Source organism: Notolabrus celidotus, chromosome 9, assembly GCF_009762535.1.
Source record: "Notolabrus celidotus isolate fNotCel1 chromosome 9, fNotCel1.pri, whole genome shotgun sequence".
Taxonomy (NCBI): domain Eukaryota; kingdom Metazoa; phylum Chordata; class Actinopteri; order Labriformes; family Labridae; genus Notolabrus; species Notolabrus celidotus.
The window spans coordinates 16,361,330-16,378,048 of record NC_048280.1 but is presented as its reverse complement, the minus strand read 5'-3'; the positions used below and the strand labels follow the sequence as shown (position 1 = coordinate 16,378,048).

The window sequence follows — 16,719 nt, the reverse complement described above, 5'->3', positions numbered from 1 at the left end:
CATAGCTCAACACACTTTCTCAGGTTGGAAAGTGATTTTTTGTTTGTTCGGGCAGAAACAGGGAGAACATTTCAAATGATACGTATCATTCTTCAATTCAAAATCCTCTAACTTGGGCTGAAGATATGGCCATGGGTGCTCAGGTGGAGAATTATAGCCATCATTACCACCTCTAAATGAACTGCCTGATCTGAGTGAAATCTGCTCTGTGTTTGATATACAAGTACGACTAAACCACTGAGACAGAAGTACACAAACACATTTTACTATCTTAGGGATCAGATTTCAGAAAAGAGAGGGAAATTCATGAGCTGACTTCACAGCAAAGGTAGTGAGTAACTAGAGCACTGATAGAAATGTAGTGGAGTAAAAGTAATAAGTTCCCCAAAAAAACAATACTCAAGTAAAGTACAGATACTCAAAAAATGTACTTAAGTACTGTACTCAAGTAAATTTACGCTGTTACTGTCCACCACTGATTGACACAGAGGTATAGTTTACTAAAGCTCATTCTCTTGTGAGCAGCTTAAGAAACACCTATACATCACTCATTTGAATGGAGTTATGAATTTGTCTTCAATAATAATGTACTAAAGGAATGATGTCAAAGAGACTGGTGTTTCTCCCCATAGACCCACAATGATTAAACTTCTGTCTGACTAATGTAGCCTTAAATTAAACTGTACAAATCATCATGGTTGGTTAAGAATCTCTTTACTTCAAATATCTCACATTGTATGTTTGATCGCATTAGTCCCACCGAAAAGTAATTTTGATACTTGACGCTTTTTAACGAATGACTGCAATGTGTATTTTTTGTTGAAGATCAGAAAGGTTTAAATGTTGTCATTAGATGCACTACAGAGCTTTTATGTCAATTAACTTTACTCAGCTGAATCATCTCCACTCATTGACATCATTTGAAGGCCTTTAAATCCCTATTTTTAAAAACATTTTATACACCTGAAACTTCCAACACTGAGAGAGATGTTTTCCAAAGACCGCACAGATATTTCAAGGAAACTGAATTGAATAATCCTCCTATCATATGAAGTTTTAGCAGACTCTGACACTTTACACTGATTGCAGGAAACACTTGAACAAACTCTTAACCTTTACTCAAGTACATTAACTCTGTTACTGTCCACCACAAGTTAAATCCCAGGTACTCAAAAAGCAGCAATCTTTGTCGTGTTTTAATTGTGTACGTCACAGCTCCCCGGCTCTGTGATTGGACGCTTCACATGTCAATCATTTGCTTCAGTACAGAAAAAAGACTGCGTTGACTCTGCGATTTGACAGTAACTGAGTCGTGATCATCCGGTGGAGCCGTGGGTGGATAAACGTCCCTGTTTACCTTCCCCTCCGCTGAGATTATCGTCGTGCCAGCTTGCTGAGTGGCTCCATGAGCGGCCATTAATCACAGCATCGGAGGTAAAGTCTGCCGTCGTTCTTCGCCGTGTGTGTGGAAGTAAAAAGGACTCGGAGGATGGGGAGACCCCCGAACAGAAGAAACGTCGATTACACAGGCTAAGCTAGCAGCAGCACAGCGCTACGGGTGGGGGTGGATTCATTGAACTCGGCCCTCTGAACGCAAATATACAGAGCATATCGGGAGTATGTTGTAAAACGATGACAATCACAGGAAGCAGAGCTAATAAAGGAGGAGAAGACATGTCTGTGGAGGAGTATCGGATGTTCTATCACTAAAGAGGCGGACAGTGTGTCAACTAAGAGCTAAGAGGTTAGCTTAATTGATCAAGGAAGTTGATTAGCCACATTGCTAACGCGGTCACAAATGTATTACTGGACCAAGGGTCGCCTCAAACGTGTGAGTTATTAATAGAGATCAATGTTCACATCACGTGTTGGTGATTTGTTTTTTTATTCTCTGACATTTGAAGATCTGCTGAGGGTCTTTAACTAAACAGCTAACACTAGTTGGTTTACAGCTAGCTAGACACTCGGAGTTGTAAACAAAGGGTCCACACACATCGAGTCCTGGTTCACAGGGTGCTTCACGGACTTCTTATTCAACAGTGAGACTACCTGTCAGATAATGGATTTAAAGACAGCCGTGTTTAACGCAGCCAGGGACGGGAAGCTCCGTCTGCTTCAGAAGCTGCTGGAGAACAAAGATGGACACGAGGTGACCAAACTGATGGGCGAGAAGACAAACGGTGCCACCCCGCTCCTCATGGCCTCTCGGTACGGACACCTGGAGCTGGTGGAGTATCTACTAGAGTGCTGCAGTGCTCCTGTTGAGGTCGGGGGGTCGGTGAACTTTGACGGGGAGACCATCGAGGGAGCCCCCCCTCTGTGGGCGGCCTCGGCTGCGGGTCACCTGAAGGTGGTGCAGTCGCTGCTGGGCCACGGAGCCTCTGTCAACAGCACGACCCTGACCAACTCGACGCCCCTGAGGGCAGCCTGTTTTGACGGACACCTAGACATTGTGAAATACCTGGTGGAGCACAAAGCTGACCTGGAGGTGGCCAACAGACACGGGCACACGTGCTTGATGATCTCCTGCTATAAGGGACACAAGGACATAGCGCAGTACCTGCTGGAGAAAGGAGCAGATGTCAACAGGAAGAGTGTCAAAGGTGAGGACCTTTAGTCAAATGATCATAGCCCAGCGATAACATAACCCTTTACGAGTTTGTGTTTATAGGTTAGTAAAATAGTATGTCTTTATTTTTTTGTCATTCAACTTTTTATTGCATTTGTTCAGTGTTTCTTTGTTCACCACAAGGTAACAAATTATATATGTTATACAAAACCATCAAAGAGAAAAATACAAAAATGATATTAAATAAAGAACATTCATTTGGATTGTGATCTGTATGTCATCATGCAGCATGAGCATGTTTCCATCATAAATGACTCAACAGAATAACATGAACATCTGGTTTCACAGTGGAAAGCTCTGATGTGTACGTCAGCCTGGACTGAGCCTGTGGGAGTGTCTGATGGATCTGATTCTCCTTAGATGGCATTTTAAAAATACTCGAAAAACAGTGTCCATCTGTTGTTGTTTTTTAGGCGGCTGTCTTACATGAAATGACATACATCAGGATTGCTCTAAAGTGATCTGCTGCATTCAATAGGTTTGAGTGTGTGTCAAACACTTGGCCCATGTAGATGCAGGAGGCTAGGAAATGTGTGTTGTTCATTCATCCATCTCGCACAGCAGCTGTAGAATCAAGCTTGATGCAGTGGATTTCTATAGTTGATTCAGGATTCAAGAAAGCTTTCTCGCCAAGTGAGCTCGCACACACAAGGAATTTGACGTGGTGAATGGAACACTGGTACTTTAAGACAGTAAGGGCAATAAATATATAAACCTAAACACAAATCCAAAATTTCTAAATAAAAATGAAAATACTATCTGTACAAAGAAAGGTATAGAAGTACTTTTAAAGACATGAAATAAGCTAAATCAATATCTTCTTTGAAGGGTTCAAATTGAATAAATACCTGTAAAGCAGCCAATGCAGTGAATGTTTGGCTGGAATGAAAATGCTTTAATTAATAACACTGATCAATAATCTTGAAAACAATCAATTGTATTTAGACCAAAATCAGACATTTCTGAGAGTTTTTGTACATTATAAGCAAATTATTAACCATTAAATAATGAAACTGCAACTTAAATACCACAACAAATGTTTAGTTAAACTTCTCTGTGATATGCTTGATATCAATTGACACATCTTGTTTGCACAGATGTCTAAAACTGCTACTGCCTACATCTCCTCTGTCTACTGCATTTTTGTTCAGTGTGTACTTATCGTGGTCTTGAAATATATCTATGGGTCTAAATCAAGCAGCAACCTCCGGTCTCAAGCATAGACTGTATAAAATATGGACGTAGTGTCCGTGACGTCACCCATCTGTTTCTGAAGTGCTGTTTTGAGGCAAATCGTCTTGCTGCTGTGGAGCCAGTGTGATGTAAAGAGGCGGAGTTTGAGCCTCCTAGCCAACAGCTGCAGTGTTCCTGCAGTCAGCTTTGCCTCTCATTGGAGGACTCATAATCTCAATATCTTTGAAATTACCCCGTTAGAAAAAAATTCACCCCCCTCACAAAGATTGTCTTTTTCCCATTCATGTGTATGTGACTTCTGGTACTTCCGGAGCCAGCCTCAAGCGGATCCTTGATGAACTGCAGTTTTTAGCACTTCCGCATTGGACTCATTTTTAGACCGGAGGTCGCCGCTTGGTCTCAAACGATGAAGCCCATGCGGAAGTTTTATAAACTGCGATTCATGGAGAATTCGCTTGAGGCTGGCTGCAGAAACACCGAAAAGCACATATACGCACCAATTCAAAAAAGACGATCTTTGCAGCAATAATAAACATGTTTACAGCCTGGTTCAAAAAACGGTTTGGCTTTACGTAGTTAATTTCACTATCGGCACACACTGTACGGGGGTGAATTTTTTTTTCTAACGCAACGGTTCAGAAGATATTAAGATTACAAGTTTTTGCCCAAATAAGGACATGACTGACTTGACTCCCGGCTGGGAACACATAGCTGTTGGCTAGGAGGCTCAAACTCCGCCTCTTTACATCACACTATGCCTGGTTGACTTCCACATTTCCAATATGGCTGCTGCCGTCGATTGGCTTCAAAACAGCGCTCAGGAACAGATGGGTGACATCCCGGATACTACGTCCATTATTTATACAGTCTATGGTCTAATTATGGCATCTCTGGGAATCCCCATGAATGACCCCCTCAAACTTGTGTGTACCTCTGTATTAGTTATCTCCCATTCAGTGCCTCTCCTTTTCCATTTTGTGAGTTTTCACTGATCTTTGCCCCAACCAGTGAACCTTCTTTATCATTTGTTATTCTTCAGATACTTTGTGGTAAAACAAACACTCACTGAACAATCTGTAACACTGAAGTTGTGACGTTCAGTTCTCCTGAGCACACGAGCAGAGGGCAGGTGTTCTATTGTGCACAAACCAATGCATGTGCTTCAAATTCACCCTTTCCACATCATACGTGTTGATTGAAGTGGAAAGCACTCTTACTAGCTCATTCTTCAAACTGTTGCCCTTCCAATAACAGCTGAACCAACAGGAAGGAGCAGATGTTTAATATTAGATATGAAGCGGCAGATATTCAAAAACAATGGATATTGTGTTGAAGGAGTGGGGCAGCAAGTTTAGTGGTGGGGAAAAAGTCAGGAGATCACAATGGAAGCTGTGGTCTGCTCTCTCTGCAGACACAAACACTTGTGAGTTTATATCATTAACCCAGCAGAACGCCTCTTGGTGAGATGCCCTCTTCGTCTGGGTTTAAGGTAGCCTAAGCTGTGTTTTGAGGCACATAATGAGTATTAAGTCTAATCCCTGTTTTTTGAAAGGATTCCTGAAGTCTCTAGATCAGCTTGTTCTGTCAACCCTTGTAGAAACAGGTTTTGAGGATGGCCTGAAACACAATAATGAAGTATGTTATTATTTCGTTGGATCAAACAGAAGTTAAGATCTGAAATTGATTCAAACATTGGCACATGTATCACTTTGACGCATTTGCTGTCCAGATCTAGACGCAGTCTGCCTCCAATGTTGACCCACCCTGCTTCACCCATCTCTAATAAAGTAGGACATAAACTGCAGCACTACTGCCCTGGATTTCTCTTTTTAAGGGGTTAGAAGAAAAACAAACTGGACCAGAGTAGTTTGGTCAGAAACTTGACGTTTGATCTTTGCTTTAAAGTCCTCATGGTGGTCAGTCTGGAGGCTAACAGGGAGAGGATAGATTTGAAGTGTATGAGGTGTGTTGAATTGATTTATTTGTATGTGTTAACTTAAATCTGTGTAGGCTTCTTTTTAATCTATCAAATCAGGAAGTGCCCCCACAGGACCGCGACTACACATGTTTATCCTCAGGAAGTACAAGCTTTGGCAGCCTTTTTGACAATGTTTTTGTTGAGGATTGACCTGGATTCTCAGGTTTGAGTGACCTATTTTGGGGGACAAGGATAGGGAAGACGTGTATAGACAAAGGTAGTGCTTTACTTCCAGACTTTTGCTGTCATTTAACAATAGATCTGTAGTTCTTGAGCTATATTGTATTATATTTAATTCTCTATCAAAGTAAAGTCTAAAGTCCTCCTGTTTCCTTAGACCAGGTGTGCACTTCAAATCTTCACTGTTGTCACATGGAGAAGGTGAAATTTGGCACATTTTTCCTGGTCAGCAAAATCAGAACAAATACACGTGTTTTAGTGTCTCATTTTCTCCATTATGTGTCACTGTCTGTTTAACACAATGTCTTAACATTAGGGGTGTAATGATTCTGTTTAACAATGATTTAATTCGCATCACGATTCGTGGTTGCCGATGCAATTAAAGGGCGATATTGATCCGATCCGATCCGAAACGATTCAGTAACTTGAAATCGATTCAGTAACCTTTTAGCCCAAAATTCAACCAGTGTGACTGTGAAATAAATACCTTGATACTTGTTTCTTGTAAGGTAATCAGGATAGATTTGTGGTGTTGCCGTGATACTTGACCTTTACATATCCTACAAACAGCGAGCGACTTATTGAGAACATCTCCGTCTTTGCAAAAGCCAAAGTGTTTCCACACACTGGACCGCAGTGGTGGCTTGATAATTTCTCACTTGCCGGCTTCTCCTCTGCCATCAGCCATGCGATATTTTGTTGTCTGCTGGCGTGTGGTGATGACGTCAGATAGGCAGCCTTAAATGATTAACGTCTTTACCATTAAAAGTGCAAAAAAAACACATCCATATAAAGTCTGCTGTGCTTAAACCCAATGTGTTATTTCCTTGTATCGATACAATCGATTTCTAACCTTTTAAATGATTTTAGATCGATATATGTCGTCTGGAAGGCCAACTTGCCGATCACAAATCGATGTAGTCGGATCAAAGGAATATAAATCAATACATCGATGTAGTAGATGAATCGTTACACCCCTACTTAACATGTGTCGCCTGCCATCTGACACACCCATTAGTTGAAAGCAAAGGAACAAAGGACTTTTACAGGACATTGCACTGTGCCCAGAGTGGGAATATTATTGTGCCGAGTTGTCACACCACATACGCACATGTCTGTTTAACAACAGCTCCGGCTTCAATTTTCCAACAAAGCAAATTGTGTTTAGAAAAACCTGCACCTACTGTTGGCATGACACGCTGTACCTGAACTGTTAATCACTGGGTGGAAGTGAGAGTTTAACTCAATGACTTGATGACAGCATCCACAATAATCTAGGTAGAATGTTGAATTTATTCCAAGAGAAAAGACAATGTGCTGGCTAAACCGCTGCTGTAGTGACTCTGCTGGGGCTCCAGTTCTTTATAATTAAAAGAGAGAATATTTGGTCATTATTAAATGGTCAGAGTGAAACCATTTCTGCTTTATCAAAAATCTGTGGCTCAGCTGGGAATTTCCAGTGTGTATGTGGCAGAGTTAAAGGCTACAATTACCTCTTCCTCTTGCAACATGGAAATGCAGTCTTCAAGTTAGTTATTTTCAGATCCTCTTCTTGTTTTGTACTGACTTCTTTAATTGGAAAAGAGCATTTACATCGATTTAATAATTGTTTTTAATCAAAAAGGTTCCTTTCATTTTATGAACATACATGTCTCGGAAATCGTCTTTGGTTTTTCTGTGGTGGCATGTCTATCTGTATTTCATTGTAACATATGTGTCCCTCTCTGTCAACAGGCAACACAGCACTTCATGACTGTGCAGAGTCGGGCAGTCTGGAGATCATGCGCATGCTACTACAGTATGGAGCATCCATGGAGCAGGATGGCTACGGCATGACCCCCTTGCTCTCTGCCAGCGTCACAGGACACACTAACATTGTAGATGAACTCACAACGCATCATCAGGTCAGGGTTCCACTCATTGTAATGCAGAAACCGTGATAATCTTTAGAATTAGCTGAATATTCAAATTAAGGTAAATGTTAAATTACAATGTCTCTGCAGACGAGCCACACGGAACGAATTGATGCCCTGGAGCTCCTGGGAGCAACTTTTGTTGACAAGAAGAGAGATCTGCTCGGGGCTTTGAAGTACTGGAAGAGAGCCATGGACCTCAGGTACTTGGAGAGTAACAACATCGTCCACAAACCAGAACCCAAGCAGCTGATCATGGCATACGACTACGCAAGAGAGGTGAGAATCTTCAGTGTCTTTGTCATCTAGTATCACCAAGGTGGTGTTTGGTCTAGTATTGATTACTCCTGCAATAATAGTACTGCAGATTTCTTAATGTATTGGTAATGGAAGAAAACATTTAGACAGTGACAGCTTTTTTAAATTGGCTGAGCAGCATTCAAGTCTAGAGTATGAGGAGACAAAATTGCCCAATTTTCTTTTTGTAATATAGAAACAGAAGACAGAACGATACATGTTAAACAGCACAATTAAAAATATTTTTTAGGCACGAAGAACACCGGTAAAACTGCAAAATAGTATAATAGAAAAAAAAAAAAAAATAGAACACAGGTAAAACTGCAAAATAGTATTAGTATATCACACAGACAATCGACTGCAGCAGTCCAGTGTAATACCATGAAGCAAGTTGCTTCTAAAAGCCTGACTTCATGTGTGATACGCCCATGTTTTGACCTTGTATTCCCCTCTCTAGGTAACAAACAGTGAGGAGCTAGATGGACTGATATCTGACCCTGATGAGATGCGCATGCAGGCACTGCTCATTCGTGAGAGAATCCTCGGCCCCCAACACCCAGACACGTCTTACTACATCCGATACCGAGGTGCTGTCTACGCTGACTCTGGGAACTTTGAGCGCTGTATCAACCTGTGGAAGTATGCGTTAGACATGCAGCAGAGTAACCTGGACCCTCTCAGCCCCATGACCGCCTCCAGCCTGCTGTCGTTCGCTGAGCTTTTCTCCTTCATGCTGCAGGACAGAGCCAAGGGGCTACTGGGGACATCTGTGTCATTTGAGGACTTGATGGGAATCCTTTCCAAGAGCGTGTTGGAGATAGAGCGGGCGGTTAAACAAAACGGACCCATGCCTCCTGACCCTGCTCAGCTTAGCAAGGCCCTGTCAATCATTCTGCACCTTATCTGTCTTTTGGAAAAAGTGCAGTGTACCGCAGAGCAGGACCACTTCAAGAAGGAAACCATCTATAGGTGAGTATCTTTAAATTACTAGCACTGGCAACAATATAGTCTTCATTACAGAAATGCTTCAGTAATCTTTAATGTAAGGAGACATCTCAAATCTGGCAGTTTAAAGGGAAATGGATGTCTTTTGTGGCAGTTATTTTCTCTGACCTCATTTCTGAAAATGTCTTTTTCACACTCTGCCAGTCAGGTTCTAAGAGCATTTTTACAACCCCCTCCTTTGGCAGAAAGCAGAGTGTCAGTCTGACTAGAAAAGGCGTTTCATCTGCTACATATTTTCAATCAATCTAAAATGTCTCGTGGTCAGTTCAGACTTTGTCCTGTTCTTGCACAGTGTTGTTACAATGATGTATGTTTTTATTGTCACCTCTTTTGCTACTTCTTGACTAAAATCTTAACATCTCTCTTCAGATTCCTGAAACTTCAGCCATGTGGTAAGAACGGCTACAGTCCCCTTCACCTGGCAGTTGACCGCAACACCACCTGCGTGGGCCGCTATCCCGTCTGCAAGTTCCCCTCCCTCACAGTGGCCTCCATTCTTCTCGAGTGTGGGGCGAATGTGAACAGTCGCGATGAGGATGACAACAGGTCTGTTTTGATTTCAGCACTCATAATAAGCTTCTCTTTTATTTTACTGGGACTGATATTAAACAATGAGAAATAACAAAGTAGACAGTACCTGAGACTAGCAGTGCATTAAAGAGGACTAAAAACAGATCAAATAGAGATGGGGCATACCTGCCATAACCCTACCAGAAAACAAGCTGAACGTACCCATGATTACAGAATTTCTAACATAATCTCACTCTGATCTTTTCCATCCCTCCAGTCCCCTCCATATAGCCGCAACAAACGGTCACCCTGACATCATGAACCTGCTGATTTCATGCGGGGCTCACTTTGACAGCACCAACGCCTTCCAACAAACGGCCTGCGACCTCCTAGACGAGAAGGAGCTCTCCAGGAATGTCATTCAGCCCATAAACCACACCACGCTGCAGTGCCTCGCCGCCAGGGCCATCATCAAGCACAGCCTTGACTACCGAGGAAACATCCCAGAGAAACTGGAGGCCTTCGTTTCACTCCACAGATAATGACGGTGAGGAAAAGAGGAAGGGAGGTCTGATCACATCGAGTGGACCTGACAAAACTGTGGAGTGCTACAGTTCAACACCTGACCCACAAGGTGTTTGAGGAGCTGGAAGACATAATTTTGTGGGTTAGTTTTGCATATTCAAACTATTTAGAGATCATGATACGTTTGAACAAAAATGTCCTCTTTCGATGAGAAGAAACTGAAAAACGACTCTGGAGTAATGGGAGGAATGAGTTTACATTTTCTTCCTCTGTTTGCTCCTCATCATGGAGCCACAGCTCTGACTGTTCACAGCACGATCTGTGGGAGATGTATTAAGAGCGAATTGCAACATGGACAAACAGTTGTATCTCTGGATGAACTGAGCGGGGGTTTACATAATTTTGCTTTATAAAAAATAGACTTTTTTTTTTTGCATATTCCACTATGCTATTTATTGAATGAAACTTGAGAGATTTTTCTCCATGCTGGCTCCAACCTGGCCTCAACTTTGCCTGCTTCTCTCTTCTCAAAGCAAGGATTGAGGCGTTTCTACATATGCTGGGACTTCAGGTTTTTTTTTTGTTTGTCCCATCACTGTTGCCAATAGTCATGGACCCTTACTCATTTATCATTAGGTTACTCCTTTTTTGTACTTTTACAATACTTTTAGTTATTGTCATGCAAACCCGGATCTGCCAAGTGGTGTGGAGCCTAGACTCATTTTGTCTTTCCCAATTTAAGTGTATAACAAAGCTTTACGAGAGGGGTTAAATGTCTGCGAACACCATAAGTGCTTTATTCTTCCTATGCACAGGTTAGGCTGTTGGAAAGAGAGACTGTTGTATTCTGTGCCGGCACTGGTTTGTGCAATATCTCTCATGAGTTTTTTGTGTTTACCTCATTGCTGCCGTTTCCTTGGTATCCCCTTACTCCACTCAAAGACGGGAGAGGGGGTTGCAGAACCATTGTACTGATTTGTTGAAAGATGAGTGAATGACTTTGGGTGATTGAGTTTGTTTGTATTTGTTAAGGAGTGAGTGTTTCTTGCAGAGTGTGTTTTTTTTTGTGTTTTTTTGTTGTTTTTTTTAGCTTACACAACTGTTTGAGGACAAGAGTTTGGTGTAGTGGTACTCATGGAGATTCCATAATGCACATGACTGCCACACAAGAAACCACAGCAGCCAAACTAACTGTCTACAACAGCCTGAAAGTGTGCAGGCTTGTACACATAAGTGACCTCTTATCGTTCAAACATGGCCGACCTATAAACACCATCGTTCTTTTAATAATAATGCTCAAAAAGAAAAATCTGGGTAGGTTACCAACATTGGTCCACTGTGCATGTGCAGCAGCAGCATATCAACCAATTAATCACTGCAGAAAACCTATCATTTGATCATTTATACAACCGTCAGCCATTTCTAGGAGAGGTGAAGAGACGGAGGAGTGGGAGGTTGCCTCGACATACACAATAGTACAGCTTTGTGAATTATCTTGTTTGCACATTAGCTTTAGATGTGTGGGTTAAAGAAAAAAGGGCTTTTCATAATTTGTAGGACTTCATATTGCGGTCTATTAAACCTGACAGTTCAAAACCAGACATAGAAAAATGTATGAGGACTCCCAGGGCAACTTGATTTGAATCTGCACTTTACTACAGTGGAGTTTAAGATTTGATATGGCATTAATCAAGTTCATGTCTTAATAACCAGTTTGACAATAAACCCATGTTGCACTCGTCTCCTTGTCAATATGTCTTCTTTTTTTTTTCTCTTCTCACGTCTACAACCCCCATTCCAAAAAATGTTGAACACTAGATTTGACTGAAAATATTGCAAAAATAACACCAAATATTAAAACTGAAAACTGCTCTCATTTTAAATATGATGCCAGCAACACATTTTGAAGTTGGAACAGGGACCATAATACTCCTCCATGTAAAATTGCAAAGTATTTGGGTATTTCACCATCTGCAGTACAAAATATTAAATAAATTGAGAGAATTTAAACCTGAAAATTCCATACAAGGTGGAAAACCAATACTGGCTGGCTAGGATATTTTGGTCCTCAGGCAGCACTGCATTAACAGAAGTGACTCTATAGTGGAAATCACTGTATGGGCACAAACTACTTCCCAAAATTGTGTAAAAATGTATTTATATTGCACTTTTAAAATGTCCGGTTTACAAAGTGCTTCACAGGCACAGAACAATTAAAAACAAGCAAGATAGAAACAAAAAACATATGCAGAAAAAATCAGACAAACGAAGCAATAGACAGACAACCGTAGAGATTAGATCGGAGGTTCTATGAAGGCCTGAGTATACAGATGTGTTTTGAGATTTTTTTTTTGAAGCTATCAACAGACTCCGCAGACCTAATTGCTTATGAGCACAGTCTATTGCTGAATCCACAAATGGAGTTTAAAACTGTACCATGCATAGAGGAAACCATACACAAACGTGTTTCAGACAAGCCGGCAACATCTGTGGGCTTCAGCTCATTTGAGGTTGACTGGGGCAGAGCAGAAAACTTTCGGACATTCTTTTTGGAAATCATGGTCGCTTTGTCCTCTTCTCACATTCTGTATTTTAGATTGATCAGTGTGTACTACTGTGTAATACCATGTTATTTCAAAGAACCCATAGCCAATTATGTTTTTAAAGAGTAGAGTAAAACAGTTATTTAGGCTGCAACAAATGGCTATTTGTGGTATTCATATTTTGGAGGTTCATGGTAAAATAATCTTGATTATCTTACCTTACCCATAGACTGTATAAATAATCGACGTAGTATCAGTGATGTCACCCATCTGTTCCTGAGTGCTTTTTTGAAGCCAATCGACGGCGGCAGCCATATTGGAAATGCGGAACTCAACCAGGCAGTGTGACTAAAAGGGGCGGAGTTTGAGCCTCCTAGCCAACAGCTATGTGTTCCCGTACGGGAGTCAGTCATGTCCTTATTTGGGCAAAAAGTTGTAATCTTAATATCTTCTGAACCGTCGCGTTAGAAAAAAATTCACCCCCTTACAGTGTGTGCCGATAGAGAGATTAGCTACATAGAGCCAAGCCGTATTTTGTACCAGGCTGTAAACATGTTTATTTCTGCTGCAAAGATCGTCTTTTTTGAATTGATGTTTATGTGGTTTCCGGTGTTTCTGCAGCCAGCTTCAAGCGGATTCTCGATGAATTGCAGTTTATAACACTTCCGCATGGGCTTCATCGTTTGAGACCGGAGGTTGCTACTTTATCTTACCTTATATGTGTTCTGTGTACTTCAGCCCACAACTTACTCTTGTTTTACAAGACACGTTTTACTCACAAAAACAGAGATATTCATTGAATTTTCTAAAGGGACTGAAGTCACACAAGTGTAAACACTTCCACTATGGATGTTTCTCCAAAACAGACTAACTAATATAATTATATAATTATCTAACTAATAGATTAAAATATACCATCATTTGAATGGCCAACAGCTCATTGATTCATTTTTGCTCTATTACAATTTACCTATCAGCCACTCCATTTGTTTCTCGCATGTGAAGCTTCTGATGTATTTTATCTGGGGTTCCAGACTGAAGTTGTCCATGCTCCTGCTGCTTTTACCCCAGTCCCTGCATGGTAGACTGTTTCCAGTTACTTGATCTGGGGGACTCAGAGGACCCCTCAGACTGGAATGTGTCCAGAGAAACCTTTGACATTGCAGGCGAGGATGCCCATGTCATGCATCCAGTTGCTTCCAAGAACTGTCCGAAGTAAAAACATGCTGATTTATAGCTTGTTTGTACAACACTCATGGCTTCAAGCGATAAAAAACAACAGTGGCTGACAGTAAGGTTGCCTTACTGAGAACCATGACTGTTTTTCCTTGTGAAGAAATAGACACTATTTACCCACTCAGTGATAGGAACTCACTAACTATGTTTGCCTTTGGCCGTAGTTCAAGGAATGACATCTGCTGCCAGCTTTTCTGTTTTGCACAAACATAATATAGAACTGTTTCTATCAGAAGTAGCTGGTAAACGATCAATGTGTTCTTACAAGATCTGACTGCAGACAGGGAAAGAGAAATAATTCATTCTTGAGGTGAGTGATAGCTGCTGGGTTTTTTTGTTAACAAATCCAACAATGAATTTACTCTCTTTTAACAATGTGTCATCTAAAGCCTTACAGTACTAGTTTATGTCTCTGAATCACAGAGCTCCATCACTGTGAGCTGCTCTTTTTCAACCACTTATGTCCAGGCTGATATACTATCTCAACTATCATGATGGATTGAGATATACATACTGTATGTAGAAATTCATTGTCTCCAGAGGATGAACTCTACTGACTTTGGCAATCCTCTGACATTTATTCAAGCACCTTTTGCTTTCAGTGAATTCCCTTCACATCTGTTCAGTTGGACAGATTGACATGAACTTGGTACCAGATGCGGATGAACCCTATTGAGTTTGGTAAAAGCGACATTGTCCATCTAAAATCGAGTCCAATACATTTTTGTTGCACATTTGAAACTACATGAGATGGCTCAGGTACTTTACAGACGTGGAAAAAGAATGTATGGTAAACAGACAAAAAATATCATATACCAGGTGAAGATCAAGAGAAAAAAAAACTAATGATATGATAGAAAACAAAAACAAAAAAAAAAACATTTTACAAAGGGAATTCAATCTTTTTTTAAACCAAAAGCCATTTTCGTATGTATTATAAAACATCTGAACATAAATAGAATGGGTTGTCAAATTTGTACTTGTACTCACACTCCTCTAAGGGTACATCCAAATGACTTTGAAGGAGCCCTGACATTTTATTTACAGCTGCTATGAGGTTCATACGGTATTTGTGGTTTTTAGGTGTTTTTGGATTGAACAGCAGTGTTTGATGAACCTGATTTTTAAAAGCTTGCTGTACATTTTTATATAGCATAGTTATCCATCCATCCATCCATCCATTTTCTTCAGCTTATCCAGGGTCGGGTCGCGGGGGTAGCAGTCCAAGCAAATTGACCCAGACATCCCTCTCCCCAGCAACAGTATCCAGCTCCTCCTTGAGAATCCCAAGGCGATCCCAGAAAAGGCGAGAGATATAATCCCTCCACCGCGTTCTGGGTCTACCCCGGGGCCTTCTCCAAGTTGGACGTGCCCGGAACACCTCTAAAGGGAGGCATCCGGAGGCATCCTTATCAGATGCCCCAACCACCTCAGCTGACTCCTTTCGACGCGGAGGAGCAGCGGCTCTACTCCGAGCTCCCTCCGGATGTCCGAGCTTTCAAGCACCCTGGAGTAGACTTTTCCTGGGAGGCTGAGAAGAGTGATACCCCTATAATTGGAGCACACTCTCCGGTCCCCCTTTTTAAAAATGGGAACCACCACCCAAATTTGTGGGTTATCAAATCAAATTTGAAAAACGCGTTAAATACTGTCTGTGACCAAATACCTGAAAGAAAAACATTCCTTATCACTAGATTTGAACATTCTTGGTTACTTCCAGCCTAATCTGCCATTTGAGACAAACATTTGGTTTCTTTACCAGTTTTTACTGTTTTTCTATTTGATGTTACAGCCTAAGAAACAGTAGAAATATTATCTAACAACTTGGTGATGAAGCTTCCTCTTATGCAAGAAAAGGTCGATAACAGTCTTCATTATGCATAAATTTCATTACATAAATCTAACAATGTGTTATGTCTTGATCACCAACAAATTTAATTGCAAAGATGATTAGGTGTTTTACCCGCCCACTCTTCTCTCACAGTGATATCCTCACCACCTGTTTCCTCCACATGTACAGCAACAGCAAAAACTCAGTCCCAGAAAGTCACACCTCTTCTGAATCTTCTCTGATGAGTCAGTGCCAGGATCCCTTGTAAAGCAGAAAGTGGGAATCTCTGAATGAGTCACGATCACTGTAGGTCAGTGTTTCTGAACTGGCTAGCTGCAATGTAACAGAGCAGGTATGGGTAGGTGATTTTGTCTCAATAGCAGCGCAACACACTTTATGCATTTACTCTTTGGAATGGTTTGAGCTCAATGAGAGATTTGGTCAACTGATAAAACCAGTTTGAAAGAGAAAATGAAATAGACAAAGGTGGATGGTCCTGGGTGTGGTTTTCTTGTAGGGCAACTCTGAGAAGCATCATCAAGCTGCCCTGCTTTGCTTTATTTTAACCACACCCAAAATTACCTGCCATAAATAGCTCTGTTTGAGGTGAAGGAGGACACATGGTTATTAATTTTTTACTAAGTGTTAGGAGTAGCACCTCACTGTGAGCTGTATCAACTGGAAAATCAATCTGACTTCACCTACATTCCTATAACTCTTCCTTCTTTCCAACCCTCGGTTAACCTAGATTTCCTCCTGCAGGAATCTTATCACCACTCTTTGACTGTAATTGTAATCGTATATACTGTAGGTGTTTCTGGATCTCAGTGCTTGGAACAAGTAGAGGCCTGTCATAAGAAAGTGTAAAACTTGTCAGT

At 41.2% G+C, this 16,719-nt stretch overlaps 1 protein-coding gene across 1 annotated transcript; it reads left to right on the top strand.

Moving 5' to 3' along the window:
- Nucleotides 1-1,287: 1,287 nt before the first annotated feature.
- fem1c (fem-1 homolog c) lies at nt 1,288-11,972 on the top strand. The gene is made up of 6 exons (XM_034691600.1): nt 1,288-2,603; nt 7,716-7,885; nt 7,985-8,173; nt 8,649-9,160; nt 9,566-9,742; nt 9,984-11,972. The coding sequence occupies exons 1-6, from the start codon at nt 2,060-2,062 to the stop codon at nt 10,246-10,248; spliced, it is 1,857 nt and encodes a 618-aa protein (XP_034547491.1). The 5' UTR covers nt 1,288-2,059; the 3' UTR covers nt 10,249-11,972.
- Nucleotides 11,973-16,719: the final 4,747 nt, after the last annotated feature.

Coding starts and splice junctions, on each gene's coding strand:
- fem1c (XM_034691600.1), top strand. CDS start 2,060: ATGGATTTAAAGACAGCCGTGTTTAACGCAGCCAGGGACGGGAAGCTC. Junction 7,886..7,984: donor AACTCACAACGCATCATCAG/GTCAGGGTTCCA, acceptor ATGTCTCTGCAG/ACGAGCCACACGGAACGAAT. Junction 9,743..9,983: donor CGCGATGAGGATGACAACAG/GTCTGTTTTGAT, acceptor CCATCCCTCCAG/TCCCCTCCATATAGCCGCAA.